Source organism: Mercenaria mercenaria, chromosome 16, assembly GCF_021730395.1.
Source record: "Mercenaria mercenaria strain notata chromosome 16, MADL_Memer_1, whole genome shotgun sequence".
Lineage (NCBI taxonomy): Eukaryota > Metazoa > Mollusca > Bivalvia > Venerida > Veneridae > Mercenaria > Mercenaria mercenaria.
Window position 1 is genome coordinate 64,686,376 of NC_069376.1, and position 19,773 is coordinate 64,706,148.

Genomic DNA, 19,773 nt, shown 5'->3' on the forward strand with positions numbered 1-19,773 from the left:
TCACTTTTTTACATCCGCATAATCGGCTTTGATCTGCACAGGTTCCACTTCTTTGTATGTGGATTTGTCTTCTAAAGTCATGTCTGCTTTCGGTTGTGTAGCTTCAACATATTTAGCTCGCATGTGCTGTGTCAAACAACACCTGTAGAATGAAGAACATTTTCTGCTGAATCTTATGATGCTTTTCTTTTTCTTGGCATGAAGGTTGTTCTATAGTAAGTTTTACAGCATTCTGTGATGCTGGTATGGCTGATCTAGACACACTGAAGCCATGACCCCTCAAAAGCTTTTCTGCACAAGGGTGGGTTACTTCAAGATTCACTTTTGAAGTGTAGGTACTTTTGAAAGTACTCTTTGAACGCTGTTTGACTTTCAACAGATTTTCAAGGCTTAGATTGTCAGCAAGTTCCTTTACTTGTTTACATATACATCGGTTGAAGGTCAAATAATTATGGTTGAATATATGTGTCATCTGTAGTAAGTGTCAGAAGGTTTCTAACATTTAAACTAAGAATGATAGTGTCCCTAAGAAGCCCTGGTGTTCCAATGAGTATCTATTTTTTTTCTATTTGTTTAAAACCTAATTCTAAAACGTATTACAATATATATACATAATACATGTAAAATTATTTCTTGGTTCTTGAACATTTATACTTGATTTGTACTGATTTCGGTAACACATATTATTGTAACGTAAAATTCGCACAACTATTGAAATGAGATGGTGATTCACTGCATTCTAGTAAATATCTAGTTCAACAATACAAATTATGTATAGTTATTATAATATTTTTTTTGACCGATCTATATAGGGCATTTTCTTCACTTTAGAAATTTCAGTTTTGTAACATTTTGGTAACATACAAACTTATACGGAGATTACATTATGGAAAAGTTCCTTCCACCACAGAAAAAATAGTTATAAGAAACACTATTCAGTCTGTACTTTCAATTGTATTGAAGAATCATAACATCTTGGTTATTGGGTTATAAGTATGAGTAAAATATCTATAATGTTGGCAATAAAATCACTGTTACGTAAATTATACTAATTAAGATGTTAACGTGTACGTGAAAGAAATCTTGTTTTAAAGAACATTCAATTCATGGTTCAATAAGACTGTTAATAAACTAAAGAATGCACTTTTTCTTAATCATTGTGTAACACTATTTCATCGTCTTAAATGTTTTTAGGAAACATATTAAATGTCCCGTAAATTACAAAAGCCCTAACAATCAAACGGCATTTATGTAGGAATAAAAAGCATTCAGTATGTACTTTCCGAAAGCCATAATGTTGAATTCCTTAGGGAAGGCAGGGGGAAATGGTACCTAAAGGTCTAACATCTATATGAAGAAAATCTAATTATGAACTGTAATTATGCTTAATAGTTGTCCATGCTGTTAAGATCTTCTTTATAATCATTATTCTAATTAACATTTAAGCAAACCCAAAAATGTCGAAAATTAAGGAAATATTTTATTTATTTGCTCTTAAATACTTGTTACAAATACATCAATTATTCAAACTGAATAGTATATGTTCCATAATTCGTATGTCTACATTGGATATATTTTAGCTCACCTGAACTTGTATGTAAGAGTAGGCATATAACAGAATGATATCACACCAAAAGCTATCGTCGATACATTGCTATCATATATTATCTTACTCCAGGGTTGTATACCTTTCCAAAAATCACTATGAGAATTAATCCCCAGAGATGGTACCAATCAACCCTATGGCTCATGTACTATTACATAGTTTTACATCCCTTTGTTTACTCTTAACTGCACACAAATTACACATTTTTATCTTAAGAATATTCAGTCTTACCTCTGACACCTAGAAATTAGACTGTAAATCTATTAAAAGGGGATACACGAAAAACAGTAAAAATGTTATATTTGTTTAGTTTTTCTACAGCTTTTTTGCAAAATTGCACTGAAGTCGTAATATGACCAAACTAGCCCATCTGTAACCTCATCTCGACAAATTTCAATTTTTATCCCCACTCAACTTCTAGGTTATATAATACTCACAGTTTATTTCATGCAAAGACCTCATTTTCAGTAATTAAGAGCATTTCAATCATATAAAACCCAGAGGCAGCAAGTAAGTATCACATGTCTTTTGCCAAATATAAGACAATTAAGAGCTCCCTAAAGCGCGGCAACATACACAAAGTTCTAGATCCGAGGAAATAAAATTTAAAGAAAACATTTTTACGCATGTGTTTGAGGTGGAGGTGTAATGTGGTTGTGGATGGGAGTTTAGGGGTTAATGTGTGGCGGCGGTTACGGAATACTAAGGAACAAAAAACTAAAAGAGATTTGGTTGGTGTGTGTGGTAAAAATGATTGTTGCACAGTTCAAATTATTGTCTCAAACCACCAACCTATATTTCACGATAAAAGTCAATACCTTGAATAAGTATGAAGTTGTGTTCTGGGCACAAAATACAAAGGACAGATTTAACATTTCAACTCAATCTGTGAGTGACCTTGACCTTTGACCTACCGACCTAGTTCATGTGCTTTGCACATCTTCTCAGTGCCACTTACCTATATACCCAGATTGCAGTCAATACTTTGAATGCTTAGTAAGTTATGCTCCGGACATAATATATGAGTGACAAATTTGACACTTTTGCTCCATTTGTGACCTTGACCTTTGATCCATTTTATGCATTTTGCACATCATCCCATCGCAACCAACCTACGTCTGCCAAGTTTAAATTTAATATATTGAATGGTTATACGGACAGACAGACGAATGAATGGAATGACGGACTTACACACGCGCTATCACATAATACGTCCGTTTTACGAGAACGGGAGTATAGAAAGGAGATGTTTTGCTATGAATAAGAAGAATAATCTGTTTTGAAAAACACCACTCTCTAAAAATGTTCCCATGAGATCTGCTGCTGTTTGGGCAATTACGCTATATAAACATTTACTAGATAAATGAAACTAAAACCTAAAAATTCACACTGACAATGGTCTAGGTTTTTTTCTCAATTCAATCAGCAAAAAGCTAGACCAAACGATATACCTGCAACGTCTATATATGACTCATTATACCAGATGTCATCACAATTTGGATTACTTCACCTACACAGTTCACAAATAGCCAAAGATATCGGACATGTCAACAAAGGAAGGTAGTGCGACAGTGTTGACAGCAAAATGAGTAAACCCACTTAAACGACTTCTGTACATAGATATTAAAAAAGTGAATTAAGATGTTCAGAAGAAGCTGACAAACGTCGTAAGCGCCAGTTACTAATATGGAGATTGGACTTTGGACCTACGGCAGGTGGTGCAACAATCGGGGTGTTTATTAAATGAGGAACACTGCTTATGTGGCAAATATACAATATTGTGTATGTATATTATTTCTTTCAAAGTGTTTTTATTATTCTTTTTATTTGCGTGTTCCTTCAGTGTATATATGTATAAGTGACTTTACCATTCCTATTCACGAATTCAAAATATCTTTAAACCAAATATCTTATATCAAACAAATATCAGGTACTGGTGATGATTTCTGTTTCATGTCCCTAATTTGACTTCATTTCACGCGTTCCCTACACGTAGTTTTTGTATCATTTCTAATAAAATTAAGAGAATCTGTCTGATAAGATATTGAAAATGTTTATCTTTGTACGTAGATAGATGGGCCAAACCCGTGAGTACCCAGGACCCTCTTAATATCTACATAAAAAAATAACAACATTCAGACCTGACCCTACCTGTTCATATTTGTAAAATGAAGTTGACACAGAATTTTTGAAAACAATTTTGTTTTGAAAATGACTTTGGTAATGACGTTATGGTTATGAATTCATGTTATATACGAAAGAAGCTATATAATTATCTAATGCTGGTCTATTCTATTGATATTTCTTAGTTATATACAGACATTTCATATCAAACTGTATGATACAAAAATATCCAAATTTTCCGCTCAATTCTGAACGGGTGACTTTAAATCAAGGATTGCTTTGCCTATATAAATATGACTATTAACAGAAATATATCGAGCTGAGGTAGAAAAAAAATTGAAAAGTCAAATTTAGAACTGGGGTGAATTTTGTGCTCGGTCAAAGATCGAAATTCAAGATTTCAATAAGCCTAATTTTAAGGAGCGGGGATTGAATTTTGAGCCCGCTCGATGATCGTTACTGAGGCAATAAGTAGGGTTGGGGAGTGTCACGATATGTCGGAGTGACCTAACAGAGGCAGATAGGAGGGTCGAAAAGTGTTCTGAATTATCTGAATGGCCTCACCAGGGCAGCCAGAAGGGTAAAGATGTGTATTGATAAATTATAATGACATCACTGTATTGATATGTCGGAGTTACCTCACTGCTGCAGCTAGGGGTTTGAGAAGTGAATTGATATGTCGGGGAGACCTTACAGGTGACACTAGGACGGTTGGAAAGTGTACTGATATGTCATAATGACCTCACTGAGGCAGACATGTGAAGGTTTATAAACTTTGTAAGATCTTGGGTCATGGTAATTTTCCAAATGTATTTGGTAAAATTATAAAACGTTTTATTAAAAGAGGTTACGACCCAACTGTTTTGAGACATACCGCATGTTAAGTGTTCAACTTGTTTACAGTTGGACACTACGCTTCCCTCTTTGATTGTGTCTGACGGAATAGGGGGAGGACTCTATGATAAGCAGTTTTTAAATCCTACCAGGACTGATCTGTTTTGATATCTGTCTTCTGGCCCGTTTCGACGGGCCCTTAAGGGTGTTTCTCTTGTTGCTCTGTCTTGTGAAAAGGCATTGAGTACATACGTTTTTGGTTCTAAAGGTTTGCTTTTTATATATTTATACACGAGCATTTTTGTGTTTTACATGCCATGCCTTTTTGTTTCCATTACGTGTGTTAGAGATTCACCTGGAGGTGATTACTTTTATTTACACTGTCCCGTGTCTTTGGAACATGGTGGGGGTTAGAGTGAGGTTGGGTGCGCACCATAAACCGGTTTAAGCTCCCCAGTGGTGTTTTTGCCACTGACCGTTCCAAGGCGGTACCCCACTGTGTTCCTTTGTTTGTTCGTTTTGTCCTCATGTGTTGGCTTTGTGTGTGCGCGCGTGTATGTGTGTGTGTGTGTGTGGTTGTGGTGTGCACGTCTGCGCGCTGTAGGTTTCGTTTTAGGGAGGCTGCGATTTTGATACGTGGCGTTCCCTGTTTGAAATTTGTCTTTGTTTTTTAAAAGTGCATTGCTATGTCGAAGAGACCATACAGAGGCAGAGAGGAGGGTTGAAAAGTGTATTGATATGCTGAAATGAAAGGAAGTGTTTATTGATATTTCAGAATGACCTCACTGAGGCAGCCATGAGGATTGGGAAGTGTTCTGATATGTCGGCGTGATCTCACTAGTGCAGCTAGGAGGGTTAGAAGTGTATCGCGTTGTTAGTGCCGCTCGTCTTCATGTGGTAACCCCCATTTTCATTATATTCTGATTCTCATGGAGGCAGCCGCGCGGGTCATATTGACCTCAATAAGGCACTAGGGAGGCTATTTGTCATGACAAAATGACTTACATGAGACAGAAGGGAGGATACTAGGAACCAAATAATTGAGGTTTTATGTACTATTACACTTTTAACAACGACATCTTTCTTTAAATGAAAGCAATGCACAAAGAGATTCTTTGGTAGCAAAGAACGCAACCAAGCAAAACAATAGCATACGTGTTACACAGTCTGTCGTCAGAAGTAATGAAATCGGAAACTTCCCTCATGCTCATGCAGAAGCACTGTTGTCTAAAACAAATTGACTCCATGATTCCAAAGATCCAGAAAATATAACAAACCACGTTACTTTATTCCATTGCCTCTTTAACCCATAACATAATTTTGCAATAGGACTGTAATACTTTTAAGAACGCAGTCGTAACTTAATTAAGTATACTTTAATATCATGTAAACATTTTTATCCATTAATGTAAATGCTTCTGCTATCAAAATGCACTACGCACTCTCAAGTTTACTGTTTCACATACGCCGAATGTAGTTTATTTTGGGTCTGTGCTCTTTAATCTAGAAATGGGTTCCGATCCGGCGATTTACCCGTTACAGTCTCCCATTTGCTCCTTCTTTCCCTCCTCCAGTCTGTCGAACTTATATTATTCATTCAGTCGAATGTATGATATCGCTTCAAAATGTTTTCTAACATGTATTTTCTCTTCTTAACCTTGTATGTCAACGCCTCATCGCTAACATAATCATCTATCTTTTTCAAATCATTTGCGGTTTTCTGAATCGCCCTGTACACCGGATCCTAAGTAATGGCATTCATCCATTCAACCACGTACAGTTTTACTATGTTATTATCATGTCTGAGAACACTTTCCGGCGAGCAACGTGATGCCGCTCGTCTTCATCTGGTAACCCCCATTTTCATTATATTCCGATTGTCTCTGTTCCAAAACGGTCTGATCTACGTTTTCCCATGCATCTATAGAATTATCTTCGATGAATTCGTTGTCACTGGCGTCTACAGAATTGGAATTTTCTCCTCATTAACAACAGAACTTTTATCAGAGTCCCTGAAAGAACGTATGTCCATGGCCCTTTCCTCGGCGTGTATTGTTTTCTTATGTCTTAGCATGTTGTCTCTTCTGCTAAATGGCTTATCGTAAAGGACGCATGTAAACATATTGGAAACTCTGATAAAAATAGGAGTTAGTTAAGAGTGATTTCACCTCTTCGTTCATTTTCCCACCTAGAAATTCAAAATTTAGCAAACGTGCAGATGGGGCACACAAAACTTTATCATTCCTCATAATGATTCGAGCTTTTAATAGAATGAATACTGTTTCAAATTAAGTGGGAAAATACAAGATTAAATATAGATATCATAATCAGCTGGACCTGTGAGTGTCGAGATCCACCCAAAGTATCGCATCACCTTTGGCCTATCAACAGAAAAGACTAGCATTATTTCCATAGATAGAGCTAATTGCAGATTAGCCGTTAATATTTTAACTTAATACAGATACAAAGGGTCTCGTTAAGTTAGGTATGTGGACTGTTTTTATGATATAAAGCGATAAAGTAATAGAATAAAGATTTGTTGAATTACACACAAAAAAATAGCAATTAGTGTCACAATAGCTTCAATTAGTAATAAACACTAGATGACTGTTGCACGCAGAGCCTCCCATTTTATTATTTCATTCCCACTCGTTTTATAAATTCAATATGAAAAGACACTTAATGCAATACCCTGTAATTATTGCTCTGATGAAACATGTAATTATGCGTATTCTCTAGTTGCACAGCCGTTTTATTTGAAAATATATATGAAACTTTAACGAAAATGTTTTTGTATGTATCCTCTGTAAATTATATTTACATAAATAAATAGAAGTAGAACGTATTTCTTAAAGAGGCCTCTTATACATAATATAATAACATGATTTAATGAAAAAGTTGATATATATATTTGTAGAAAACAAATCAAACCCGATTTACTGAAATAAACGGACGTTTACATGTAAATAAGCTGAATAGCTGAATTTGTTCCAAGATTTTAGGAAAATATTGGTGAATTCTTTGTCTCATTTTACTTATTGTGTACAACAGTAATAAGGGGATTAGGGCAAAAAATACTCAAATTTGCTTCTTCTCAGGCATAATCCATGCACAATTTTGTGTCTTTAAACATTACATTTCATTGTTCTAAACTACTTGCTTGTGAAAATAGGGTGAAATATGATGAATATCGATTTTTATCAATACAATTATCTTTTATAATTCTCCCAAAAAATGATAAAGCAGTATGTCTCATTCGGAATAATGTTCAAAAGTTTTATTGCAGTTTAAACACTTTTAAACTGACTGACATATTTTGCGATTTGTGACTCTATAATTGGAACGTACGAACGAAAAACTTATTTTCACAGCCTGAAGTTCCAAAAGTATAAAGTTTATAACGTAAGTAAACGCAAGATGATGAAGTCTTCAAAGGCGTTGAAAGTATCGCAGGGAAAACTCGAAATTTATACTCGGTGAGTTTATCTTTTTTTATCTATTTATTTTAATTTTTTTGGATTCCTTCTTTTAGTAAATCATAAATAATTTTATTTTGTTTCAACCATTAAGAAGTACGATTTAAAATAAATTTATTTTCTTGTCAAAATTATTTTTAAAAAAAATGGTGTAAATCTAAACAAGAAAAACTTTGTGGAATAGTGAAGTTCCAATAATTTGATAGACAAAAATTCATTTGGTCTTGCTGTTGAAATTAGCGAATTTCATTGAAGGAAACTTGAAAATATAATTATGATAATTACATTTTGTATTATTCTGCAGTAATATTTTTATAGTAAAATGACTATTTGGATGATATAATTTATCAACTAACTCCTAATATCGGTGTCAGTATCCAGATAATTAGCTATTATGGCCTTAAAATTGACTGGTTAACATACAATACATTTATTACATTGATTTTTGCTCTGAAATCGCGTGATAACTTGAAACAAGAAAGACATTCGTGCATGTGTTCTCAATATTAATTCCTTTCTGATAATAAACCATATTTTAATGTTATGTGTATAGGAACATTGCGTCTTTTCAATTTCAGCCATATTTAGATTATTTAACTGTAAACAAATTTTGTCAGTCATTAGATAGATATTAAGGGTATCGACACATAGATTGAATATTGAATCTGGTAGATGAGCAAGGCCAGTTCGTGTACCAGTAAATAAAGGAAATGTAGTCTTTGTAATATTCTTGAAGAAGAGTATCACTTTATAATTGAATGTCCATTATATATTGATTTAAGGAAACGATTTATTAGTTCAAGATGCTGAAAACGGCCGAATATGATAAAGTTTATTTATCTTATAAAACCTGAAAATAAATCAGTAATAAGAAAATTAGGATCTTTTATACACAATCCGTTTTGCAATTAGATACGAATATTTGTTTAGATAAGAATTCAAGATACTGATCATCATCATTTACGTTTATCATTAATTCGTGTTGTTGTCTCTCAATGAAGTTAAACCAATATATTAAATATACACGCCTGGTAAACAACAGAGCTACCCCTTTCAAAGGTATACGGTAAATCGCTCTGTCGCAACTTCCGAGCTAGTACATGTCGCGATAAAAGAACGTCAACAAAAAGTGAGTGTCATCATACTTTTTGTATTTTCACAAGTATTGTATCGAATATAAAAAATCGGGGAATGGTAGGCGATGTATATTTTATTTAACTTTACAGAGAACTTAAAGTTCGCTAATTTATTCTCGATTTGTCGTCGTGGCGATGTTTACCAGCAAGCTGATTTAGCGGTGAACTGGGCCTTTTCGTCATGAAAACACTTTCATTGTCACATGTTTACATTTTAACTGATATCATGAAGCAAACGGAGTAGGCGTGAGATAGCTGCAAGGTATACAATGTATTAGGAAATAAGATTTATGATTTTTATTCTTGTGGGAAACTGAGCATTTACTTGCGGAGAACAGGTTAGTAAATTATCATTACATTTAAATTTAAAAATACATGTAAGAACTTAATGCACGTTAAAAAGCTTCATCAAATAGTTTGTCACAGTGATTCTTTAAAATCTCATCTCAAAAGGGTTTAATATATTTTTAGCATTTTATTTCTAACCTATACTAAAATATTTTGTGTTCAAAACATGTCCAGTTGTTTTTCTAAACATTAAAACATGTATAAATTAATTGGCATCACGAAAGAACTCCTACGTCAATACATGTATTTGTTTCATTGCAAGTTATTTTATTTTGTAAATGCAATTCCAGGTTGCTTTGAATAAGACATGGAAGAACAATTTCAGAAGAAATACGCCTAGTTTATCACTTACGCGAGAAATGTCGCCCTTTTGTAAGTATTTTGTCTTTCTTGTTCTTCCATAAGAATTTTACAAGCTTTTGATTGTAACAAAATATAAAAATGTAATTGCAATTAGAATGGTAACACTGTAATTGTACACAAATTGTAAATGAAATATAAAAAAAAATGTAATTGTTATTGAAATATAAAAACTGTGATTAAAAATAAGTTGATGCATTCCAAGAAGTACAGGTTTATGAAAAGCACTCGTTTATTTTTAAAACGCAATACACCAAAGATATAAATTAAGATAATTTGCATTGTGATTTGTTGTAATTTACTCGTAAGCAGTGTATTTTTCATTTAAGATACTTTATATATGTTTCTCCCTGAGTTTTAGATTTCAATACAGTGGTGATGTATATGAAATCATGGTCCTTGTAGCATGTTTACATGTACTGATTGCCTCTCTACAAAGAGTTAGACATTCGGCTTCTGAACTAAGAAACTTTTCCAAATACCTTTTTCAGTGATTTACTTAAATATAACATTACTTTATACTGTAACATTTACTCTTTTTGCAACAACGAGTTTAGAAAAATATAATAATTTTCGATACCGAACTACATTTTGATGTATTCGATTCACAACTGCAAAAGAAAAAGAAAACAAAAAACATGAAATAAGAAGAAAAATGAACACTGAACGACGTGTACCGTATAAAAAGCTATTTGCGACACAATATTATGTTCTCTCACTTGAATCTTGATTATTTTTGATCGGCACACTTATTCTGGTATATTCATATACTGTTCTTGTTGCAGATAACACCATAGCTTTTACGGTCGTTCTAGCCGTATTGGGGAGAGCAGGTATGCTGAATTTTACATTTAACATTCAATAATGCTATATATTAAACGAACGAACTGATTTGACAAGATTCAAAACTATTGAATTTCATACGCTTTATATAAGATCATGTTTATATTCATAGATTCTATTTGTAAATATTATGTAATTTTTGGGAATGTTAGTCAGATTTGATGTATAAACTTCAAAACTTAAGTTTTTGGTTTGCTTTCGTCTGGCCGATGTTACTTTTTATTTATTGCTGCTCATTCAATTGCATAAAAATGCAACACTATTCCGTATCATGTTGCTGTTGATTCTTCTTGCACAACAATCTATCTATCTCGTCTCCAGTTGCTTTTGTTTCCTCTTGCCTAACAGTCCTTCTGTTTCGTCCATCTTGCTGTTGATTTCTCTTGCATAATACCACCATCTTGTTTCTAGTTGTTCTTGATTCGTCTTGCAGCACAATCCCTTGATCTTGTCTCCATTTCTTTATTTTTGTCTTCAGTTGCTTTTAATTCCTCTTGCACAAAAACTCTCATAAAGGTTTGTAATTGTTGTAAATTCCTCTTACACACAAGACCCTCATTAGCGTCTGTAGTTGTTGAAAATTCCTCTAGCACAAAAGACCCTCATTAACGTCTGTGGTTGTCAAAAATTCCCGTAGCACAAAAGACCCTCATTAGCGTCTGTAGTTGTTGTTAATTCCTCTTGCAAGAAATCTCTCTATCCCATCTCCCATTCCTGCTGATTCCACTTGCATAAAACTTCTCTTTCTCGTCTCCAGTTGTTGCTGATTTGTCTATAAGACAATCTATCTGATCTTCAATTGCTTTTGATTACTCTCAATAAACTTTTTATATGTCAAAAATGATGTGATGTAGTATAGGAACATGGTTGGTGTTAAAGAGTGAGTTTTGTCGCCAGAAGACTAATTTTATGTGTTCAATTTGTGTGAACATGCATGCATTAACACGTGTCATATTTTGATGGGGGATTCTTGGTTGTGATTTTTCCTGTTGGCCTTGTTCTTGTACCAAAGCAGTGTTAGAAATGATGAGCACTGTCTTGTTCATTATTTCAAACAGCTGGCTCAATTGTACAAATATGAAATTTAACTGTGTTTATTCTTAGATTTTAACTTACATTGTATATTATAAGTCTTCAATGTAAAACAACTTTATTTTTGTTCATTTATTATTTGTCTATTTCAGCATCGCTTGAATGTTACAAGTGCTCTGATGTGATGAATATGAATGAATGTTACAACAAAGTTGCGTGTGAAGATAACCAGGTATAAGTATATAAATTCAAAGATCATTTAAGGTAAAGTCAAGAAAAAATATGCGAGCGATTCTTGGTGTTTTGCCAGAAGTCGCAATGTGGTCTATACCCGTTTAAACGCATAAAAACATTCAGTTCTTATAATTACATTTTTACAGTAGCTTACTACAGCAAATGTGAGGTATCTTTGCAAATATACAAGAAAGTTATGTTAAAATTCATAAAAACATAAGAAGAGAATAAAAACGAAAGCAATGCCACTAAGTACAATTAAGTGAGAAACAATCAAAAGAAATTGTGTAGAAAAAAATGAATATGTTTTTGTAAATGTAAATAAGAATGGTAACTTTTCATGGAACTTACCATGTTTGAGAACTCTTGAATGAGAATAATGAAATGTATGCACCAATAAATGATATTGTGGATGTAGGTGGTCAGAGAAATGGAATGCACAAAATCAAGAAACAAGGAAACGAACAGCCATAACAGCACCCTTCCCACTTAGGCTATCTTGTCATGGCACGCCATGACGGGCTGCATATAGAGGTTTAAAACCCCTTGTTAATCGTGCCATCACTTATAATTTAAAAAACTACACTTTACAATACCCATGGAGCATGTACAAGCAAATATGGGAAACATGTAAATTAGGCATCGAGAATTAGAGTGGATCAATAGAATAAGAGAGAGAAATCGCTTATACAGTTTCATTTTAAAGATACAGTTTAAGATGGGTTTTTTTGCTCACCTGAGCACGAAGAGCACATGGTGAGCTATTGTGATCACGCTGTGCCGTGTGTCCGCACGTCCGTCCGTCAAGTCGTCCGTCCATCGTCAACAATTGTGTTCAAACGAAAACTGTTTTGCTTGGTTGCACATAGGGGGCGCTACAGCTATAGATAGAAAACTCTTCAAACAACATCTCCTCCTAAAATGATGGTCCGATTTTGAAATAATTTCACACAAATAATTCTTATGTCACCCTCTTCCAAATCATTTTAATTCGACAAAAACATGGCCTTCAGAGGGCGTTGTCACTTTTCCCTATATGTATATAGTGGAAACTTTAAAGATCGTCTTGTGTGAAACTGTTAGCCCGATTTTAAAATAATTTTACACAAATGGTTCTTGTGTGACTCTCTTTCAAGATTGTTCAAATTATTCCGATTCGTCAAAAAACATGGCCGCCAGAGGGCGTTGTCACTTTTCCCTATATGTATATAGTGGAAACTTTAAAAATCTTCTTGTGTGAAACTACTAGCCTGATTTTAAAATAATTTTACACATATAGTCCTTGTGTGAGCCTCTACCAGAATTGTTCAAAATATTCCAATTCGTCAAAAAACATGGCCACCAGAGGGCGTGGTCTTCTTGTATAAAGCTGTCAGTCCGATTTTAAAATAATTTCACACAATTGGTCCTTGTGTGACTTTCTACAAATATTGTTCAAACTTTTCCGATCCGTCAAAAACGTGGCAGCCAGAGGGCATGGTCACTTTTCATCAGCACTTTCTTTAAACAACATCTCCAAAACCACCGAATTGATTTTGGTGAAACTTTACACAAATGATCTCTTGGTAGCCCTCTTTCAAAGTTGTTAAAATGGTTCTTGTTCATTGAACGTATGTGTCTTTTTGGTTAAAAATATTTTTTCAGCTATCAGATTTAAAATTTTCTGTAGAGCTTTGATATTTGGCATGTAATATAAGGGTTTGACTTCCTACCATACATCCCTACCATAATACCAAATTATTGCCCTAAGGTCAAAAATGGCCACGTCCCTGTATGTGGCATGTACTTTCTACAGGCTTATTTATTAGAAACTCTGAAGATCTTCTACTCTGAATCAATTATAGCTAGAGCCTTGATATTTGGCGTGTGACATCACAGTTCAGTGCATTGTTTACCGTAATTGTTCCAATTATTGCCCTAGGTTCAAACATGTGTGTAACATGTATATAATATAGGCTAACATAGAAGAAACCTAACTCTGTACCTGTACCATTACGTTAAACAAACACACTTGAAGCCTTGTACACAGGTGAGCGCTTTAGGGTCATTTGTTACTGACCTGAGGCTTCTATTGTTAGAGTTGAAATCATTTATGATCATTTATGAATGTATTGCGATGTCATATTATTATGTATTAAGTTAGTAGACATGTGTGATAGGTCACTCGTTTAGTGATTGACAGCCATCCTAATTTCCTGAACACGTCCGTTGAAGGTGTCAGAATGTCAGCTTTAAGGATTACCCTAGCAGTACGTTTTGAAGTTAAGACAATATGTCTATGTCGTAAGCAGATGTACCACCCCAAACTTTGAAGACACAGCAATAATCAAATAGGCGAAGAATGTACGAATTATAATATACAGTTAAAGATTCTTTTGGGACATATTTTGAGAGTAATTTTAGCAATATTATCTTACGTGAAACATTGATTTACAGTCAGAGTGAATGTGCACAAAGTGAACGTTTGTCACTCGTCGCGTGGATTCGAATCCCTCCGTTGCCGTTTAGTGTAAGCGTTTAGTATTAATGACTGTAGTGTACTCGTTTAATAAACTGTCTTCTGTTCTGGTGTTTCGCGATTATTTTTATCTTTCTTTTTCTTATATAACTTTGCCGTTTATACATACGACTACAGCATTGAATTATATGCTCAATGTAGTACATTTTATTGAAATAAAAGAAATAGGTAATGTTTAAATAATATTAGTATATTTAATTAAATACTACTAGATTATTAATTAAGTTCTGTACAATACGGCGATCTCTTTGGACGAGTATCTATTCGAAAAGAATATTTAAGATAAGACGATAAGTCAAATATGCTTTGCAAATGGTTAGTGTAAAAATATTACTTTTCGTACAGGACAGTGTTAGTCATGCTTATTTTTCTGAGCAATACAGACGGACACGATTTCAGCTAACAAACGTGTATGGAATCACCGTGACCAGCTTCTTTTACCTGTCAATGACTTTTACCATTACGTTAACATGGAGTTTCGAATGGCCCAGCATGGAAAATATTCTATACAGTACGGAAATGTGCTGGATGCCGTATTGGTAGAAGTGCGAATCGCTGATTGGAAGAGAAATAAAGTTACAAAATAAAAACATGCTTTTGTATTTTTCAGGTGTGTTATAAAAAGAGCAAAAATGAATACACTGAACACGTTTCTTATGATCTAGGATGCACTGACAACCAGGTAAGTTTGAACATTTCTAGAACTTAAATAAATGCATGAGGATACTTAGTGTTTTTTTTTCCTACTGTCTTTTTTTCTTTTGTACCATATCCACTCTCCCAGTTATTGATGAGTATGTCATTATGCTTGTGTTACCCAATAAATACATTAGGCAGTACATCACAGCTGATGCTACCAAGTCTCTTGTGAACTCTGGTTACATCGAAAGTAGATTACTGTAACTCGCTGCTGTATGGAATCTCAAAAGACACACTGCAAAAACCTCAATGTGTACAAAACACAGCGGCCTGCATCATAACCAAGACTCCACGATACGATCACATCACGCCGGTCTTGAAGGAGTTACATTGGCTTCCGGGCAACACCGAATTGAGTTCAAAATCTTGACACTTACATACAAAGCCATGCACTATGAATCTCCCAAGTACATTGTCGATATGCTGGACATGTACAAGCCTCGTAGAGACTTAAGGTCGGCAAATGGCCCGGTGTCTTTGGTTGTACCGAGAAGTCGAACAGTAAAGTATGGTGACAGAAGTTTCAAGCATGCAGCTCCAACGCTTTGGAAAGCCCTTCCAGCATGCATCAGAGATTCAAGCTCACTGTGCGCATATAAAAAATCTTTGAAAACGCATCTCTTTCACACATGTTATATAAAATAACAAAATCTGAAATACTGTCGAAAATGGCGTTAAACCCAAAACATGTTGAGAAAGGGATTGCTCGCGTAATGTAATTTAACGTTGAACATAATTTATGGATGATCTTGTTTTAATTACTGTTCCTTTTAATCTTTTACCAATATATTTAAATGTATATATATGTATGTATGTATGTGTTCTTTATGTTTTTGTAAAGCACTCTTGAACGCACATATTTTGTATGAAAAGAGTGCTATATAAGTGTGGAATAATGATAATAATGATAAATAGTAGCTGAATTTGTATAATTATCTTCTGATTCAATAAATGAATCGTTTACCCATTCTATTACAAAGAAAATCAAGTTATACTCATTTTCTTCTTGTCATGATTTATTATTATAGGACTCACTTGATCTAAAGTATCATAAAACGTCTTTATGTATATCTTAGAACTGTGGCGGCTTTGCAAATCTTTCTACTGAGTTATCAGCCGTGAAAATGGATGGAGGTCAAACACACGCTTGTTTTGAGTGTTGTTCCACTGAACGTTGCAACATCAACCTCTGTGAATATAAATATTGTAAGTTTTCATGTCTTGCTTATGATAGAGTTTTGCAACTTTGTCATGATATTGTCTATGTAAAGCGCCTTTGAACGTGAAATTGATCATGAAAAGGGCGCTATATAAATCTGGTATAATAATAATAATGTCCATTTTTTACTTATTTATGCACAAATGCACTGAATAAATAAACAAGACAGAATAGTTTAGATTTATTTTAAAGTAACGCAGTTAGAAAAATGTTCAATTAATACATAACTGTATTAGGTAGGGAACAAGACTGATATCCAGGGGGCTATGGATAGCTGAAAACTATGGGTTTGAAGTAGAGTGTACTCCGCTTCTAGTACATGTTGAGAAGTTACCAGTTCTTACGGAAAACAGGTTGATAAAGTATCTAGACATTGTCTTACCGAAAACTTGAGAATGCATTGGATTTCATCAGATTATTTGTGCTAAATTAAAGGCCTCTTTTGGTTTTAAAGTTAGTATGTCAAAGGTCAATGTAACAGTGACCTCGATACTGAAAACGGTTTCCGAAAATTGGCTGCAGAACAGTCTCCGGACAGTCCAACATCATAATTATGACAATTGACTGTGGTCAGTTAATGAATTGAATTGGTATTTGTCTTAAGGTTGTCAAACGTCACACCGACTGTTTGTGTAAGTAGATATTCCCCTACTTATTCAGGGTATCGGAAGGTAATAATGGCCACAGTGACATTGAGAGGGTTTCGGATCTATCACTTTCTATACTTTAGCCTAGGCCTAACAACGGACATAGGATGATTGCCTTTGGACCTTAGCTTACGCCTATCGCAGTAAGTGTAATGTAAAGGTCACAGCGATCGTCCACGATCAACAACTGGCTAACGCTTAGGCCTACAGTAGTCAAACGTCATAGGATGATTGCTTGTTGTCAATTAAGGGCACTGTCACTGTGAGTGGTCTCCGATCAATTACCAGAGAATGCTTTGGCTTATCATTGTCAAACTTCATCGGATGATTGCTTGTGGCCTGAACATGATCTTCCTGTTTCGGGGATCAGTACGTCAAAGGTCAAGATCGGAGAACTTCATTTTGCATATAGTTTCTTATCAATAACTTATTCACTAGTAATACAAAATTCAGCCATCTAACATCATAGCCGGATGACCTATACTCAGCAGATGAATAATGTTATTTGTGGGAATTAAGACGTCGTCAAATGTGAAGGTGACATAGACTTTGATATTAAAATGGTTCAGGACATATAGCTTGAGAATATGTGGAAGCTATAAAACTTGTAAAACTTGATGATTGGTGAGAAAATTGTTTTTAAGTCATAAATGTGAAAATTTCTGAACAGCACTAAGTCTTGTTTTCTTTCAGCTTCTGAGTGTGTCGATGACGTAAAGACAGACTGTGCGTATTTGAACTCCTTGTTCAGTATCTGCAAACTGATTAATAAAGCGAGAAAACTGTGTCCAAAATACTGCAAACTGTGCGAAGTGGGTAAGTTATATGATATTATATGTATATTCAGTTGTCATATGAATTCCTGCATCAAAGTAATCTGATTTTACATAATTGTTAAAGGTTTCATGCAGATTGCGGAAACCTATAAAATATACATTTGCTATATAAGAAATACAATAATTGTAAAAATAAGGTATTTGTGTAATAATTGAACCATAAATGACTAGAACGTCTCTGCAAATACTATTATTGATACAACAGAAAAATTATCCATTGGCCTTTCCATAGAATGATTTTTCTTTTATGGCTATCTGAGTTAATAATGTTAGAAAATGAATAGAATTATTCTTATATTATCAATTCCATTACCTGGTTTGAAACATCAAGTACAGTTTGTACAAGTTTTACATAAACATTCTGAAAAGATAATTTTAAAATATATTGAAAAGACTGTATACCTGTTTCCACAGACTGGAAAGAAGACATAATTTTGAAAACGTATTAAAACGAATAACATTATGACATTTGACAAACTCGTTTTGATAATCTAAAAGCCTTACTGAAAAGACTGGTCATATTTGTTATTGTCATTAATAACTGAGAACTTACAAAATTATTAAACATTTCAGTAGATGGGAGCTGGTCACCTTGGTCAAACTGGTCAGACTGTGACGTCACGTGTGGAAATGGAACACAAGTTCGTACTCGAGCCTGTACTGATCCTGCTCCACAATATGGCGGCCTTGATTGCCTGGGAAATGATACTGACACAAAGTCGTGTCAAAATAAACCTTGCCCGGGTAAGTGGACGGTTCTTTAGTAGCGTGTTATTTCATTGATGATGTTTATCATTACAGATCTGGTGCAGACGTTCTGCGCATGCCCGGAAGTGATTATAAACTGGAGCGCACGGCAAAAAACGCAAATGTTTGCATGTCGCATGCATTTAGTATATAATATGCAGACTAAAGGTTAGGGTTAGTATCACCATGGTTACAAAATATATATATTTAAGATACTTTTCGTTCAAACTTGAGCCTGTAATATATCACATGCGCGCGCGCAGCCTTCATTGATTGATTGCAATCGTTTTAAATGGTGAAGGGATATAACGGGGAGGCATTTAAACAAATTATCAGGTTCACTGGCACCAAACCAGACAGAAAAAAACACTCTACATGTTATACCTTACCCTATGGTCATGAAGAGAAACATATACAAACCCATTTCAATCGTGTATTTCTTATCTTAAACGCGCAGATTGATAATTGGGTCCTATGCATATTGAACATGTGGTAATGTATCTTCCATCGAACGGCAGTCACATCTTTTCAATATTTCTTAGCATCGCATGTTTAATGTTTTCGTCAGCATTACAGAAAAACTTGGATGAACTTCCCTATTGAACTTCCGGGCTAGACGAAACGACCGTGTACACATGTTAGGTGAAAAGTAAACAAACAGAAACAGAATATGCATTATTCACAGTTATACAACAAAACACGAAATGATGTATGAAAGTCGTCTAAGAAGTGGTTCTAAATGTGAAAACTAATAGTGCTACACATTTGTTTTGTTTATTTAGTCTAAAAATTTACATTGCACATTCATGTTGCTAAAAACGTTATTATAGCGTTCACGACGATTGACATACACATTTCCACATCAAGCCAATCAGAATAATATGTTGTTGTCTAGAACGGAAGTTCAATAAGGAGAACCGCGTCGGTAGCCTACTGGTAGAGCGCCCGAGTGCCGAGTGCGGGAGGTCGTGGGTTCGATCCCCGGTCATGTCATACCAAAGACGTAAAAAATGGTAGCTTCCTCTTTTGGCGCTTAGCATAAGAGGATAGTGCTAGGACTGGTCAACCCGGTTTCAGTATAATGTGACTGAGTAGGATATCATGTCAAATGTCT

The 19,773-nt window shown here is 34.5% G+C and overlaps 2 protein-coding genes across 5 annotated transcripts in view; both read left to right on the forward strand.

The window, feature by feature from the left end:
• LOC128549761 (complement C1q-like protein 3) overlaps window positions 1-19,773 on the forward strand; it is a 65,984-nt gene that overhangs the window by 32,996 nt on the left and 13,215 nt on the right. The window lies entirely within an intron of this gene.
• Window positions 7,657-18,721, forward strand: LOC123540942 (thrombospondin-1-like). 4 transcript variants are annotated; one of them, XM_053527271.1, is made up of 8 exons: window positions 7,657-8,040; window positions 9,815-9,896; window positions 10,670-10,717; window positions 11,912-11,991; window positions 15,122-15,193; window positions 16,287-16,416; window positions 17,770-17,892; window positions 18,489-18,721. In XM_053527271.1, the coding sequence occupies exons 2-8, from the start codon at window positions 9,884-9,886 to the stop codon at window positions 18,674-18,676; spliced, it is 654 nt and encodes a 217-aa protein (XP_053383246.1). In that variant the 5' UTR covers window positions 7,657-8,040; window positions 9,815-9,883; the 3' UTR covers window positions 18,677-18,721. The 4 variants fall into 4 exon arrangements, with proteins under 4 accessions (XP_053383246.1, XP_053383242.1, XP_053383245.1 ...); XM_053527267.1 differs by having other exon boundaries at window positions 7,669-8,040; window positions 18,486-18,691; XM_053527270.1 differs by lacking the exon at window positions 7,657-8,040 and adding an exon at window positions 8,061-9,169 and having other exon boundaries at window positions 18,486-18,691.

What these genes read in the sequence shown, in the direction of transcription:
- LOC123540942 (XM_053527267.1), top strand. An exon ending in TAGGATGCACTGACAACCAG is followed by an intron (nt 15,194 to 16,286) that starts GTAAGTTTGAAC and finishes TGTATATCTTAG; the next exon opens with AACTGTGGCGGCTTTGCAAA. An exon ending in CTGCAAACTGTGCGAAGTGG is followed by an intron (nt 17,893 to 18,485) that starts GTAAGTTATATG and finishes TAAACATTTCAG; the next exon opens with TAGATGGGAGCTGGTCACCT.